Source organism: Miniopterus natalensis, chromosome 13, assembly GCF_054644295.1.
Source record: "Miniopterus natalensis isolate mMinNat1 chromosome 13, mMinNat1.hap1, whole genome shotgun sequence".
Classification (NCBI taxonomy): domain Eukaryota; kingdom Metazoa; phylum Chordata; class Mammalia; order Chiroptera; family Miniopteridae; genus Miniopterus; species Miniopterus natalensis.
Window position 1 is genome coordinate 61,636,148 of NC_142093.1, and position 15,322 is coordinate 61,651,469.

The following is a 15,322-nucleotide window of genomic DNA, read 5'->3' on the forward strand; positions in this document are numbered from 1 at the left end:
AGAATTCCCAAGCTGAGATACTGGGCAAGACTTAGCAAAATAAAGTGAGTGTGTTGTTGCCTCAAAGGAACTGATCATATTTCTGTAATTCGGCTGATGGAAAAAAATAATTTTAAAAAATGGGGATAGACAAAATTAGGTTTCTGTGGTTAATTTCCATTAATAATCATGTAGAAAGTAGATATGTAACATTTATATTTTATGTGTCCAGATAGGCCTTAAGTTTCATAGGGAGAGTGTCATGATTTTTGCATGTTTCAAAACACTTGGCATTGGGCCCAAACCGCTGTACATATGGAATGTGGGGTGAAGGGCAGTTTAGAATGCGGGGCGAAGAGCAGTTTAGAATGTGGGGTGAAAAGCCGTTTAGAATTTGGGGCATAGAGCTGTTTAGAGTTCGAGGCACAGAGCCGGTGGGCACAGAGGTGTGCACAGAGCCGGTGGGCGCAGCGACTGGACGCAGCCTCGGGATGGATGTGACCGTGTCAGAGCTCATGGAGCTCTTTCTGCAGAGCCCGCTGGTGACCTGGGTGAGTGCCCCTGGCTCCCAGCCCGTGTTGGTGCCCGGGCTCCTCTCCCACCCCCCTCGGGTCACTGCAGACCTGACCCACTGGGGTGGGGGCTGCGGGTGGCAGGCAGTCCGGGGACTCAGGGGTCTTAGCAGGTGTTCCCAGCTGGGGTCCGGACAGTGGCCTGGGGTCCGGAGGTGTTTCCAACTCTGGAGCCGGTGCTCCCTGTGCAGGACCCCTCAGTGCCCCAGCCCTGGCCTGTGGGTACACCTGTCCCTACCGGGGTGCTGGGCTGCCAGTCCAGGAGTGGACAGGGTCGATGTGGTCGCCGTGGCCCCTGTGGATTGACCACTCAGGAATAGGACTCACTCTCCCCAAATATCCTGGTGTAGTTAGTTTTTGAACCCAAGACCAGCCCTTGAATGGCCGTGATGGGTGGGATTGGGGGTCTCAGAGTGGGAATGTGTACAGTCTGGGGTGGGCACAGTGACTTCCAATAGATCAGAGACATGAGAAATTTGTTGAAAAGTTCTCTTTACTTTTGTTTTTCCCCTTCTGGGTGCTGGAGAAAAGTGGGAGGAAGGTGTTCCTCCTGCTGCCTCCTGTCTGTTGCCTGGAGAAGGAAGTGAGGGGGCCCTGGGGAAAGGGGGCCTTGTGCCTACTGGAGCATGGGTGGGCGTTGGGGGACCCCTTCAGCCCACAGGCCTGTGGTTGTCTGCAGAGCTTTAGGATGTGCTCGGGGTGACTTGTGCTGCCTTTCTCCCCAACCCCTCCTCACAGGTTCAAACTTTGGACCCATTCCGAAGCGGCAACTGCGACAACTTGAGTTTCTACATGAAACTGGTGGATGGCATCTTTCTGAACCAGGTCATGCTACAAATGTAAGTTGTCTACGAAAGTGTTGCCTTAAGGGTGTAGAAATGGGACCTGCGGTTGCTATGGGAGGGTCTTTCCCCTGGCCCAGGGGCGTCTCAGTCCGAGTGCTTTTGCTGCCACTCCTTGGGGCGAGAAGAGCTCCCGGACAGCGGGCTGGAAGCTTGTTTGGTGACGGGAATTTGGAATTGAAGGACTGTCAAGCACTTGGTGTAGGTGGTGCAATTAACTTCCAACTCGGGTACTGAATGTGGTTTAAGCAATGAAATTAAAACAAAAACCTTTTGGGGATCCAGGAAGAGTAACAGACAGTGTCTGTTTACAGAGGAGTCGGTGGGTCAGGAGCATCTGTGAGTGACTAAGGTCTCGCTCTCAGAATCCTGTGATTAGATTCTAAATGACATATCTATTAGCTTTGGCAGCACTGCTCCAAAACCATTGGCGAAAATGAGTTTTCCTGAGGTTGTCCCCTGGATAGTCCAGTTCTGCCCCCCCCCCCCCCATTCTGTTAGACCCTGAAAATTACTGGATTCAATTGGTGCAGTGATGAGTGAAAGTTCAATGTGCCCTTACCCAAGCCCAGGACTGTTTAATTAAGAACATTAGCAGTGTCCCCAGCCTTTCCATTCAGCTTTTACACCCAGGCAGAGGCAGAACAAAGGCCGGGCACTGTTTCTTTCTTCCCTGACCTTTTTTTTTTTAAATATATCTTTTATTGATTTCAGAGAGAGGAAAGGAGAAGGAGATAGATAGATAGAAACATCAATGATGAGAGAGTCATTGATCGAGCCCACAACCCGGGCATGTGCCCTGACTGGGAATCGAAACCCGAATGCCAGGATGCCAGGTCAAAGCTCAACCACTTAGCCATGCCCGGCCGGGCTCTTCCCTGAACTTTGGAATTTCTGAAGCTTTTACCACTTGCCTGTAAATCAGGAAAGCCTGCTGGCCGTTCCTTTGAGAAATGCCAGTTCATTGCCAGTTCACATTTGGCCTGAGGCTAAATTCAGTGAAGGGCCTCTCGCACAGTAAATGTTGGGGTTCTTTTGCAGTGTTGTTGCAGTTAGCTGCTGCCTTCAGAACTGATGGGGGAAGCAGAGGTGGTCAGAGCCAGGCCCTACCCTGGGTGAGTGTAGTGTCTTTTAGGTGCAGCCAGCATCCCGGTGTGTGCTGAGGCCCTTTGGCTCCTGGCACAGTTGGGGTGGTCCCATCTGACCTAAAGGAAAGCTGAGGTGACAGTAATAACGAAACAGAAAAGCCCTGCATGTTCTCTAAGTTCTGCTATGTTAAGAAGCACATGTGTCACTTTATGAAATTTCTCAGCACCGTTATCACAGGGCTGGGGACGGATGGAACCGTGAACACAGCCCTCATTTGAATTAGATATCCTTGCCTGTGTCTTGGGACAGTCACGTGGGGGGATGGCTTTGTCATGAAAAGCAGGAGATGTGGCAGCTAAATGGTCCTATTGAGCCCGTTCTCTTCAGATAGGAAACCTTCTTTTGACACAGAATTTTGAGAAATATCCTGCATGTATACAGATGAGTGGAATTATAAGTCACTTGATTCAGATTTCTAGTCTCATCATGACGAGACTAGACTTTTGCCTGGGAGCGGAAAGTAAAAGACACTTTTGGGGCTTCCCACATCAACTACTGTTAGCATTTCTCGTAGGCTGCTCTGGGCACCATAGAGTGCCCAGTTCTGATGATGCCAGTTCTTCCAGGTGACTTGTGTCCCTGGGATGTAAAATCACAGGCAGGACCTGCCTGAGACCCATGCTGGTGACAGAGGAGAGGACTCATGTGAAGTGGAACATTAATGATTTTTACTGATGTAAATCAGAAAATGTTCCTTTTTTCCCCCTTTTCTCTTTTGATAGTTCATACATTTTGGTATGTTCAGTTTTTAATCCTTTTAATCTTGAAATATATCTTGGGGTAGGTTATTGATTTTTACACGATGTAACTTTTGGGGTCTGCACTGGTGGTGGTTTGTGGGTGCTGTTAACAGTGGGAATGGCAGTGACTGTGATTAAAGTCCTGAGGAGGTTGAGGGCCTTGTAGTGGGGCGGGAGTGATGGGGATCATCCAAGTCCACGGCTCAGCAGTGGCAGAATTAGGTTTACTGAAGCCACACTCGTTACAGCCTCACACCCACCTAGACTTGGAGAGGACTATCCGCCGCCAGGCAGGGAGGTGCAGCAAAGCTGGGAGATGCCATTTCCGTTCTCCTGTTTCTTCCCCCAGTGATCCCAGGCCTGGAAAGAAGCCCATCCACCAGAACGTCAACAACAATGCGAACCTTCGGATTGAGAACTTGAGCATCCTGGTCAGAAATATCAAGACCTTCTACAAGGTGAGGGCAGCTCTCAGTTCCCCAGGAGTTCTGTGCCCCTGGCAGTGTTGTCACTCACATGATTTCCCCACAGGAAGCCGGGAGGACATTGTGTTCAAGGGCAGACACCTACGTGCTGACACTTGTTTGTTTTTTTCACTTGCATGTTGTTTTTTTGCATTGTGAGAAGGGTCAGGTGTTAGGTTGCTTTACTTTGTCCAGGGAATTCTCTTCAAGCGATGTGCAGAGCATTAGTGTCTGGTGCTGACAGAGCCCCAAAGATGAGCCTCAGGTACCACTGTGACCCCAAGCACCAATTGCACTGGGAGTGGTTGCGATGGGCTCTGGGATGGGCACCCTGATGTGGTTCTTGTCCACAGCTCAGTGAGTCTTTGTACAGCAGCAATTCAAGGGGTTGAAGGAGATATGGGAGCACAGAAGGGTTATGTTGGGTTTGGGACTGTAATTGATGAGCCCTGAGCTTGCACACAGGAGCTCTAGAGTTCACCGTGTGGAGTGTCCACTTGTCCAGTGCTCACCATACCTCATTAGCAGATAGTCAGTGGGTAGGAGGGCCTGATGAGGAAGGGCCTTGGGAAGGCTGGGTGAAATCTTTGATGTTTATGGTGTTTATATGGCCAGCACTGAAGCAATATGGACCTAAACTGTCCCCCAGGACCCTGGTTTTCTTGGCACTGAAACTTTTTCACCCATATGAAGTATTTTAAGATCTGAGGTGAAGTTCAATGATTTTGATTGATGTGGGGGTGGCGGGACCCTAGTGCCTTCTGCTTAGCCCTGTCCTCTCCCTCCAGGGCATCCCTGTGGGTTCCTGGAACCCCAGGAAACATGGTTCAAGAACCACTGAGTGCTCAATAACATGTCCCAGGTTCACCCTGGGGTTCCACTGAGATCTTGGGCCAGACTGTGCCTGGGACCTGTTCTTAGCGCTCAGCTGTGTTCATTCCATGGCCTGTTGGCAGCACAGCACCGTCATTCCCTGGGCAACCTCTAGGAGGCGTACAACCGGCCCCATCCTTTTAGTTAGAAATGCCAGCTGCACTGAGGAGGCACTGGGGGTCGAGGTGGGTCCTGGGAGAGCTGGGACTGTGGGGCTGAAGTGGCTTCATTTCTTTGGCCAAGGGGAGCCACACTCAGGGCCGGGCATGTTATAGGCTGCTGGGTTTCAGCTAGTGCCGCCCTTGTGCTGGCCACGGGCCGGGTCAGCTGGGTGAAGGGGGTGGTGTTGCCACTGAACTTGGGCCTGGGCATGGAAGGCGCCTGATTCCTGGCTACAGGCCCCATTCATGGTGAGTGAGTGCTTTTGATGCTCTGTGCTAAGGGCCAGGGGACGCAAACTGTGCTGACAGGGCCAGAGACAAGACTCCTAGCTCCAGCTGTATGGGGGCAGTCGGGGAAAGCAGCCAAGACCAGACAGGGCTCTGGGTGGTCAAGCATCGGTAACACGTGGACCTTCTGGAAGCTGCGCTGAGCGCTTGAGTTGTGTATGAAGGCAAGAGGGGGGCAGAGCCTCCAGGACTCAGGGCCCATGTGGCAGGAGTCCTTCCTTGTGCTGACTGAGCATCTGGAAAGTGGATTTTGCTGATTTTGCTCGTGGTGCATGTTTTGCCCTGAGTGGGACTGTGGAATACTTTCATGAGCCATTCACTTGAGAGACAGTTTTCTCATGTTGAATTTTCCCAAGGCCTGAAGGAGGGCTGAGGCTGTTACACAGCTCAGACTTCTGTCCATGCCAGGTATTCACCAGTGAGATATTTTTAGAAAAACACCAGCCTCTCTGATGTGGCAACATGTGACCCCAGACAATAAAGTTAAACTGCCTCCAACACCAAATGCAGAGGGGCCCGTTGTGTTGGGGTGAGGTGCACCTCGTGGTAGCATCCCTCCCCCCAAGTTCTGGTGCAGACAGGAGCCACAGAAAGACAGTAAGAGGGGGGATAGAGTCCATGCACAAGCTGTTTGGAGGCTCTGGCATCCCCCGGCCTGTGTGTCCCATGCCGCCATTCTCATCGGATGATCCAGAGAGAGTTCTGGGCTGCTCCACGGGGCTGGCTGTGTAATCGGCCCTTTCTTCACCAGTGCTCGCTGGCAGGATGCTGAATGCAGAGATGCCATGAGCTACTCAATAGGGGGACTACTGAGGAAAGTGGGAAACCTTTTAAAATGGCTTAAGAAGAGCTTTTTTGGTGAAGAATTTCTATAGTGACCACTTTCGTAAGGCCAAGAATACTCTGGAACCTCCCCCCTTACTCGTCTCCTATAAAATTAGATTTTTATCTTCTGCTTTGTAAAACCAAGACCCATCTGGACAGCAAAGACAACCTGCCCTGGAGGCGCTCTGGGAACGCAGTGGTGGGTCTGGGTGCGAGCCCACACACTCCAAGGTGTGCTTGGCAGAGACGCCCAGGCATGGGCATGGCTGACGGCTGGTGCCTGGCCCCGCTGTCAAAGGCCCTTGGTGTGAGGGCCAGAAAGCAGCTTGTTTCCCACACCACCGTTCTGATGGGTGCAGATTAGCTGTGACCTATCCCTGTCCCAGGGAAGTCGCTGCTGTACAGGATGGAAGTATCCGCATCTGTAGCGTGTACCAGAGACCTGCTGGGCGCCAGCATCCTGGGTCATCAGGCTATGGAGACCCAGCAGCATCTCTCTCATTTTCACTCTGTATTTTCAGTTGCACAAGCAAACCAAACCATAAAAATAAAGACATTTTTTAAACAGATGCTCACCCCTGCCCCTGCCACCCTGACGTGTAAAGTGTCTTCTCTCCCCAAGGTCTCTGTGCAGAAGCAGACATGAGGCTTACCTGGTTACGATCGAGGCAGACGTGAATTAGCTTTGACGTTTCACATTTGTTTGTATCCTAAGTAGACCTTCCTCTTCTATAGTGTGTTAAAGTCGCCGTGTAGTGGCTGCACGCTCATCCGGTTATCTTAGTCCTTTATTTTTGTTTCCTGTTCTCATTGGTACCTTTTCCTCTTTGTTTCTGTAGGATGTTCTCAGGCAGGTGATCCTCATGAGATTGCCCGATGTCGTGGTGATCGGCAAGGACCCGCTGTCTGGTGAGTGAGCGCTGCCTCCGGGGTGCTTGGCAGTGCCATTGGCTCTGGGCAGCTGTTGGACACGGAGCTCCAGCTGCCAGCTTGGAGCCAGCACAGTGAAAACACGGCATCATTTCGATGCGATTTTAAAGGGTCGGTTTGTTACTCTGAGGCATGAAGCCAAGAGCACACTTCTTCCTTAAGACCAAGTCCAACTGCAGAGGCATGCAAGGCCATTGCTGCGGTGGGCTCTCCAGGGTCTCTCCTCCTTAGTATATGTGGAATCAATGTCACCGTCATGGGATGGGTGCCCTTTGGTAAGAAAGTAAGACTCTGTTGAGGGCCCTGCCAGTGTGGCTCGGTGGTTGGAGTGTCAGTCCTCACACCGAAGGGTCACAAGTTCAATTCCCAAGTAAGGGCACCTACCTCGGTTGTGGGTTTGTCTCCTACCCCCAGTTGAGGTGTATGTGGGAGGCAATCAGCCAATGTGACTCTCACATTGATGTTTCTCTCTCTGTCCCCCTTCCCTTCCTTCCACTCTCTCTGAAAAAGCAATGGGAGAAATATCCTCAGGTGAGGATTACCAAAAAAACATGAATCTGTTGAAGGAGCTCACATCTCCCTTCCACGGTCCTTGTGATGCTCTTTCAGTCTGTGGTAGGTCTCACCAGGAATCCTGTCATGTCTCCCACTGTGCCCTGAGGCCTGAGAGGGCAAGGGTTCCAAGTTCTAGCTTCGCACACTCACTGTGACCTTGAAAGACTGAATGAAATGTGCTCCTGGACATCTTCTAGAAAGTCGGAGCTTAATTTGTACTTGTCAGGTAGCGCCCTGGTGAGTTAAACAGAGCAGCAGATCTCCTCCCTGCCGCATTGTGAGCACCTGCCTGCACCACGGCTCCTGGACAAACACTACGTTCTCTTACCTCTGAGCCTTTGCACATACTGTTTCCTGTGCCTGGGGTGCTCTCGCTCGCCTGCATCCTAGATCTCTCCTCATCTTTTGGGTCTCAACTCAGAGGTCATTCCTTTAAGAAACCCTGCCTGATTCTTACTGCAGACTAGATGTCCTCCTTCCAGGTTCCCTTAGCATTTTTCACCTTTTTTTTTTTTTAATCTATCTTCATTGATTTCAGAGAGAGGAAGGGAGAAGGAGAGAGAGAAAAACATCAGGATGAGAGAATCATTAATCAGCTGCCTCCTGCATGCCCCTGGGCATGTGCCCTGACCGGGAATCGAACTGCAATCTGGATCATAGGTCGATGCTCCACCACTGAGCCATGCCGGCTGGGTTTCGGCTTTTTTTAATTGTTGATTTCCTTGGTCTGAGCTGAGAGAACTGTGTTGATTATGACAAAGCTCCCAGCACCCAGACGACATGGGTGCTTGGAAAGGGAGTTATCAGTAGGTTTGTTTCTTTTCTTTGCCTGCTTAACTGTGTCACTGAGCCAATATCGCTGGCAGGAACCCAGTAGACAGTCTCTTGTATGTTTTGAAACTATTCAAAACCCACAGTCTGGTAGATTTATGAAAATAGCAGTTTTTCTTACTCCTAAAAACCTGGAGAGTAATTGGGCATCGGCCTCCCATGAGAAATGAGGGAACTTCAGCTTTTCGCTCTCTCTTTAGAAGTTTCACAGGAACCTGTAGGGATAAAAATCACAGGATGTGTTTGTGATAAGCGCATGTTTTTACTCACGCAGCCTGGTGAGAACAAGCACAGGGCTGCCCCACCCGGAGGAGGCAGAGCGGAATCTCCTAGTGCCCTGCTTATGGCCCAAAAGTTTATTTTGAATAATTTTTGTCCATGAAGATTTTCCTAAAATTAATTCTCTACCTTTAAGCCGTTTCCCCCTCTGCTAACAAAACTCAGCAAACAGGAATTCCGTGCTTTTCTAACAGTGCTCTGGGTGGGATTTAGCTTCTCTTGATGCCTAATGGGTGTGAGTGAACGAATGAACTGAATGAATGAATGAATGAATGAATGAATGAATGAATGAATGAATGCGTGGCTCATGGTTGTCACTGCATGTGACTCAGGTGCTAAGGGAGCAGAACCCTTTGCTCTTTGATTGAGCAGCCTCAGACTGTAATTTTGAACTTGTGTCTATGTGTGTGTGTCTGTGTGTGTGTCTGTGTTCCTGTGTCTGTGTGTGTGTGCGTCTGTGTGCCTGTGTGTGTGTCTGTGTGTCTGTGTATCTGTGTGTGTGTCTGTATGTACAGGTTTTCTAGTCTCCTTGCTTACACTCTTGCTACTAGCAGTGGGCCTACCAAACAATTGTTTCCACTTTTAATACTGTTTTCATCAGTTGTGGCTGGGAAAATGGGTCGTCAGGGCTGTTTAAGTTATTCTGAAGTATGGTATAATAGGTCCTTAGCGGCCTCTGCTCTGGACAGAATACATAAAGATTTTCTGTGTGAACTCTGCCTTCTTTTTTGGCTGATCCAAGCCCTCCAAACACTTTCTCCCTTATATCAGCTCTGCTGGTTACAGCACCAAGTTCCTGGCCTGGGAAAGGTGAGTCACTGTGGGAGAGGAGCTGGTGATGGCTGGAGAGGACTGTACCTCTAATATCCACCAAGGGCTTAGGGGAGGGGACTGATAGTGCAGGAGGGACCATCACATGGGCATATGGGCTGGGCACTAGCACTGTAGCTGGGAAAGATGTTGGTGAGGCTGACTGGAGGCTTTTAACACTCATGTGTGCATTTCCTTTTCTTTTTATCAAAACTGAAATTGTGACTGATCATCAGCTCAGCACCAATAGAGAAGTGAGTCAGTGTGGTGATTATATTTATTAACGACTATGGATTGGAGCCTCCTAGGCCCAATGAAAGCCTCACGGGAAAAGAATTCATAGGAGCCTTTGAGGCTTTTCCATTCCTAACACTGAGGAGGTTCTACACTTAGCAAGGCGAGGGTTTGACTGGAGGGGATGGATCTGCAGCACCCACCCGTATCCAGCATATCCCTAATATGCTAGAGTGGAACCTGGATGGTCCATAGAGACCCTGTGGTCCGGTTCCCGCTCCTCCCGCCCTCCCCAGCCTGGGAGACAGCAAGGAGGGTGCAGTTTAGGTCAGTGAATACCCAGTCCTCAGTTCTGAGACTCAGCCATAGTGTCTCCATCTCAGGAAGGTGGTTCTTAGCGATGTCTCATTTGGGAGGTATTGGGATGAGGCTGCCTGTCACTCCATCCACACTTTACACCCAGGGACCTGAAATGGCCCACAGCACTAATCCTCGGGGCACGAGTTTGTGTTTTTCATCCCAGGGTCCGTGGTAATACTTTGGGCCATTTTAGCACAGTGTGAGTGGGTGTGGGTAAGTCTTTCAAGAAGACAATGCCATTTCTGGCACTTTCCTTCTCCCCCAAATAGAGCAGGATATGATTAGAAAGTTAGAAAACTATACTTTTTTTTTCTTTTTTTTTTTTTTTTTACCTGCAAGCCCCTCTGCACATCACCCAGGCCAGCTGTCTCCATTTCAGAGATGTGGAAACTGAGGATGGGGGCCAGAGTACAGCTTCCTGGGGTCACACTGCACCTGCTAACCAAGCCAAGTCTAGAGCCCCAGCATCTGACTCTGTTTATCAAGTGTTTGGTTCTCATAAGCACACGAAGATGCATAATCAGATAGACAGTGTAAAATGATGACAGAGGACATGTTTGGGCTATCTGCTTGGCAGAGCTGAGAAGGGGCGGCAAGACAGTGTTGGTCTGGGTCCGGGCAAATGGAACTTATCATAAGCTTGTTGCTTGTGAGACAGTAAAATGGTAAAGCGTTTCTGTGGGGCAATTTGGCAGTAGGAGAAGCTTAAAGGGTGAGTTTCTCCTAAAGAAGTAAATAAGAATCTGCATTAAAAACTTGCCTTTAAGCTCTGGTCAGTGTGGCTCAGTTGGATGGGTGTCATCTCATGCCCCCAAAAGTTGCTGTGTCGATTCCTGGTCAGGGCACAAGCCCGGCTTTCCAGCTCTATCTCCAGCAGGGGGCATACAGGAGGCAGCCGATTGATGTTCTGCTCTCACATCCATGCTCATCTTTTCTTTCTGTCCCTCCTTCTCGCTTTAAAATATATTTTTAAAACTAATTTCCTTCCCTCTTCTTAAAAATTAGCTAGCCGCTAAGGTGTTTAACATCATTTAGATGAAAACATTGAAAAATTGAGCCTCTGGAAGGGGATTGGTTGAGTAAGTGTGCCCTTTGTACAAAATAAGTGTGAGGCCATCAAAAGTGATGTCTGTATGTTGTCTGGGGTTTTCTTTGGAGCATTCCAGCCAAACATGGAAACGCAGAAGCGGGAGGAGGCCGTGGCAGGTAGATGTGGGAGTGGGGAGGCCGGAGCAGGATGCCAGGCCTGGGGATGGTCTGTTTGAAGTGGGCAAGGTGAAAGGCAGAGTTGTGTGCTTCCCAGTTCTAGAGTCAGCTTAGTGTTCCCTGCGGAGAGGCCTCTGCCACTGGGCGCTGCTCCCCACACTCACTAAAAAGAGATACTGATGCTGAAGTTCCTGGGTTAACCTGGGACAATATTGATGACAGATTTGAGTGGAAAAGGACCACAGATAGCTATGTACAGAGTTCTCATCTGGCTTAAATAATATGCAAACCAATACATGGAAAATAGACGGAATGTGTACACCCAAGTCGAAATCATGAGTAGAGAAATGATTTTTTTAAGTTTATCTGGTCCCCCGCCCCCGCTCCCCAGCAGACTGGTGTCTCACCAGTGAGATTTTATGAACAGACAAGCCTAATAAAATATGTTGCTCTTTGGGTTTAGGCAGAAGCATGGAGGAAGTCAAGAACTTGTTGGTGTTGGTGCTGGGCTCTGCTGTCCAGGTAGGGCTTGGGCAGGGGTGGAGGGGGCCTGCCTTCAGACACCTCGTATTTGGGTTTGTGGGGACAAAGCTCTCCCTTAGTGAGGTAGGAATGAAGCTCCCTTCAGCCCAACGTGACACATTCCTGGCTTCCTCAGAGAAGGGACCACTCAATAGGTGGCAGTCAATGCTAGTACCAGGGCACCTTTGGCAACAAGCAGGTGGGGGTTCCTCAGCCCAGGGTGCCATTAGCAAATTCTCCCCAGTATAGACACCTAGAGCAACGGTCAGAATCTATACACAGCGGGGGGGCCCAAATGTGACCCACCCTGTTTTTGAAAATAAACTTTCACGGGAACAGAGTCCCACTGTTTTCTTCATGTGTTACCCTAAGGCTGCTCTCGCACCACAGTGGTAGAGCTGACACCAAACGACCCCCAGACTCCAAGATACTTTTACCACCCAGCCCTTTGAAATAGAAGGTTGCCGCTCCCAGGCTTAAACCCAGTGTTCTTGATCTTTACCAGTTTAAGAATCTCTTGGAGAGCTCGTTTCACGTGCATATTTTAGTGTTTCACCCTATGTCTTCAACCTGATGTTTTGTTTTTTTTTAATAAACAAGCAACCCAGGTGATTCGGATGTAGGCGTTCAGAGCAACTTCTAGAGAAACCTCAGTCTCAGGGGCGGTAGGGAGGACACATTCTTGGAGGAATATAAAGGAGGAAGCCAGGGGCTGGGCAGGCAGTTGGTTTGGAAACTGTGTGCTGGGCTGGGTCCAGGTTGCCTCACTGGCAAAATGCTCCCATTGACACGGGTTACCCTCCACAGTGTGAGAGGAGAGAGGAGTATATAAACCGGATCCAGGAGCTGGACAGTGAGACCCAGGCCGGGATCATGGCCCATATTCAGGAGGTAGGTGTGTCGCTGGCTTCATGGGGCTCAGCTGTGGACCCCACTCCCATGAAGACAGGAGGTAGGCTCTCTCCACCAGGGAAAAGTTTAAAGACTATGTCACTCATTCGTGATTTTACTAGGGGAAAGACACCACAGAAATGTCCATCCTGTTGGGAAGTTTAGTCATTAGCACGCTAAAATAAAATGGGGACAAAGATTAAAATATTCTTTAAAACCTCCTCACTCACGTCTTCTGCCTCCTCTTCTTGCCTAATATGGAATCAGACTACTTTTAAGTACTGTCAGGTCATTTGGGGTTCGAATGTGATGTACAGTCCCTCAAAATATATTCTGGCAAATGTCACCCTGCTTCAGATGGTTGATCTTCATGGAGAAAGATGCTCTGTGTCAGTGATGCGGCAGAGAAACAGGCTGCCACCACCTGGGAGGTTAGGAACCACCAGGTCCCAGAAGGGCTGTCACCATAGACTCTTCTCCTGGGCTGGGGTGAGAAGGGCTCTGCACTGAGGACGGCCCCTCTGCATTGACCTTGGCAGAGGTGGTAACATCAGAGAAGTGGTTTCCCTGGAAACTGGGCCTGTGGGGCAAGCCCCTACCTGAAAATGGGTTTCCCTGACACTCCCACACCCTCCCTTCCAGAAGCAGCCTTGTATGTTTTAAGTATCTTAGGAGATGAGGTTCAGCCTTCAGTCTGATTGGACAGGTGAGATTAAGGCATGAAAAAGACAGGAGCAGGAGCACATAGGAGCAGGTGTGTGACTGGCAGGGGCAGCTGAACACAGCTCCCTACGCCGGTGCCGGGGACAGGCTGGGCTGATGGATCCACAGCCGCCAGGCACCATGGGTGCTGGGTTCTGGGTTCTGAGTCAGCACTGGAGCAGGAGATGGATGCAGCTTGCTGTAGTCTAGGGGAAAGTCAGCATTGTGGTAAATACACTTAGCCATTCATGTGGGCAAGTGGCCACCTGTCAGCCTAAGAACCATTCTGCCTTTTGATTTCCCTGGTGTGTCCACATGTTTTGAAAATGTATGTACCTGGGGACTAGGTCTGCCACTCATTGTCTTTTCTGCTCAGCCAGCAGGATATTTGTAATAAAAGGGGGTTGCAATGCAGCCCAAAGAGTCCTGAGGGGTGATGAAATTCAGGGCTACCCTTGGGAGGTAGGTGCTCTTGGGCCCTCGCAGCTGCTCCCTGCCCAGCCGCTGCAGCACCGTCCCATGCGTGCCCTCAGGTGACCCAACACCAGAAGAACGTGCTGGACCTGAAGATGTTGGAGGTTCCAGACGTGTCCCAGGAGGAGCTGGAGGCCTCCTCGAAGAACATGCTGTCTCACGTGAAGAGGCTCGTAGATGAGCGAGACGAATACAGGGAGGTGTGTTTGCAGGGGGCCCAGCAGCCTGGTGGGACAGGTGGGGAGGGGCCTGGGCCTGGGGTCCTAGTTATGGGCCACTCTCCTCACCCTCACTCTCCCTCTCAATCCCGCACACCACCCCGACCCCTGACCGAGGTTCCACAGGGACAGGACGTGGGCACTCTCCCTGAAATGCACAATTACCTCCTAATCACCTGCATCAGGGTAGAAGTTGAACTTGGAGTCGTGCTCCATTCACTCCTCTTTCTGTCTACTAAATATGTCATCGCTTTTTAAAAAATTACATCATTGTTCTCATGTTTCCCTCTTGGTTTTGCAGTGTCGGTGTCAGCTGACATCTTCTCTTTTACACTTTTTGGTAATTTTTCACCAAGTTCTAGAGCAGGCACTGTGCCGGGCACAGGAGCACACACTGAGACCCCCTCTCTGCCCTGCTGCAGATAATCGTGGACCTGACTCAGGAGCGGGACCGCCTCCGGGCACAGCAGCAGCCCTGCCCCCTCCAGGCCTCCAGTGCTGAGTCCGCACCCGGCCCAACCAGTGTCCTGTCCAGCGAGCACGGGCATCACCTGGCCCTGGAACTGGCTGACACCAAGGCCAGGCTGTGCCACGTCAGCCAGAAACTGTGAGTCCTCCAATGCCCTGGCCTGTCTGCTCTTCTGTGTGTGTCACCAGCACGTTTCTAGCACATGTGGGTCACTGCCATGCAGTGCAGTGGACAGGAGAGCTCTGTATTGAGCCCAGAGTCGCTGGGTCCTGCTCCGAGCTCAGTCCGTTTGACCAGGGAAGATTTCGCTCCCACCTGGTGCAGCACAGGAGGGGTTCTTCGGGGGCTTTGGGCTCCTGCCAGTCCAGACATTACAGGCTTAGAGAGGCAGCCTGCTGTTTGCCCTCAGGCCCTGTGTGGGGCTCCAGTGGCCACACACTGGTATGTGTGTCCTTGGCTGGAGGGGGAAGTGTCTCGCCCCTTCTGGTGAGTCTGTTCCCCTTTCCTGCAGCTAGTGATGTCACCTGGCCCGTCGTCTTGGGGGCTGCCAGCCATTACCTCCCTGTCAGTAGGCCTCACTGCCTGCCTGGTGGTGGAGGGGCACAGTGGCTCCTGGGGGCTCCTGACCTGTCCTGCACCCTCAGAGGAAAACTCAGTGTCTGATGTGTGTAGCCCGAGAGCAGGCATTGAAAACCTAAAAGTGACATTTGAGTTGGGAGCTTTTTTGAGCCCCACATGCAAACTCTCTCCTCACCCCCACTAGCAAGGTCCCCTTTCCTTCCCCCTCTGGTCTCTCAAGATGGTGGGCTTTCTGGGTGCTTCTGAGGAAGCCCTCACCAAGCGTCCTCTGAATTGCCCTCAGGGAGCAGAAAACAGAGCAGCTGGTGGCCACCAGACATGAGGTGGGTCAGCTGGTGCTGGAGCTGCAGCACGTCAGGCAGGAGGTGA

At 50.8% G+C, this 15,322-nt stretch overlaps 1 protein-coding gene across 1 annotated transcript in view; it reads left to right on the forward strand.

Annotated features, from left to right (window-relative positions):
• Window positions 1-470: 470 nt before the first annotated feature.
• LOC148091734 (protein Daple-like) overlaps window positions 471-15,322 on the forward strand; it is a 58,557-nt gene continuing 43,705 nt past the window's right edge. The window contains 9 exon segments of the mRNA XM_087823791.1: window positions 471-530; window positions 1,290-1,390; window positions 3,632-3,740; window positions 6,733-6,802; window positions 11,562-11,620; window positions 12,428-12,511; window positions 13,747-13,887; window positions 14,328-14,512; window positions 15,237-15,318. Of these exon segments, the coding sequence (XP_087679917.1) occupies window positions 471-530; window positions 1,290-1,390; window positions 3,632-3,740; window positions 6,733-6,802; window positions 11,562-11,620; window positions 12,428-12,511; window positions 13,747-13,887; window positions 14,328-14,512; window positions 15,237-15,318 (891 nt within the window).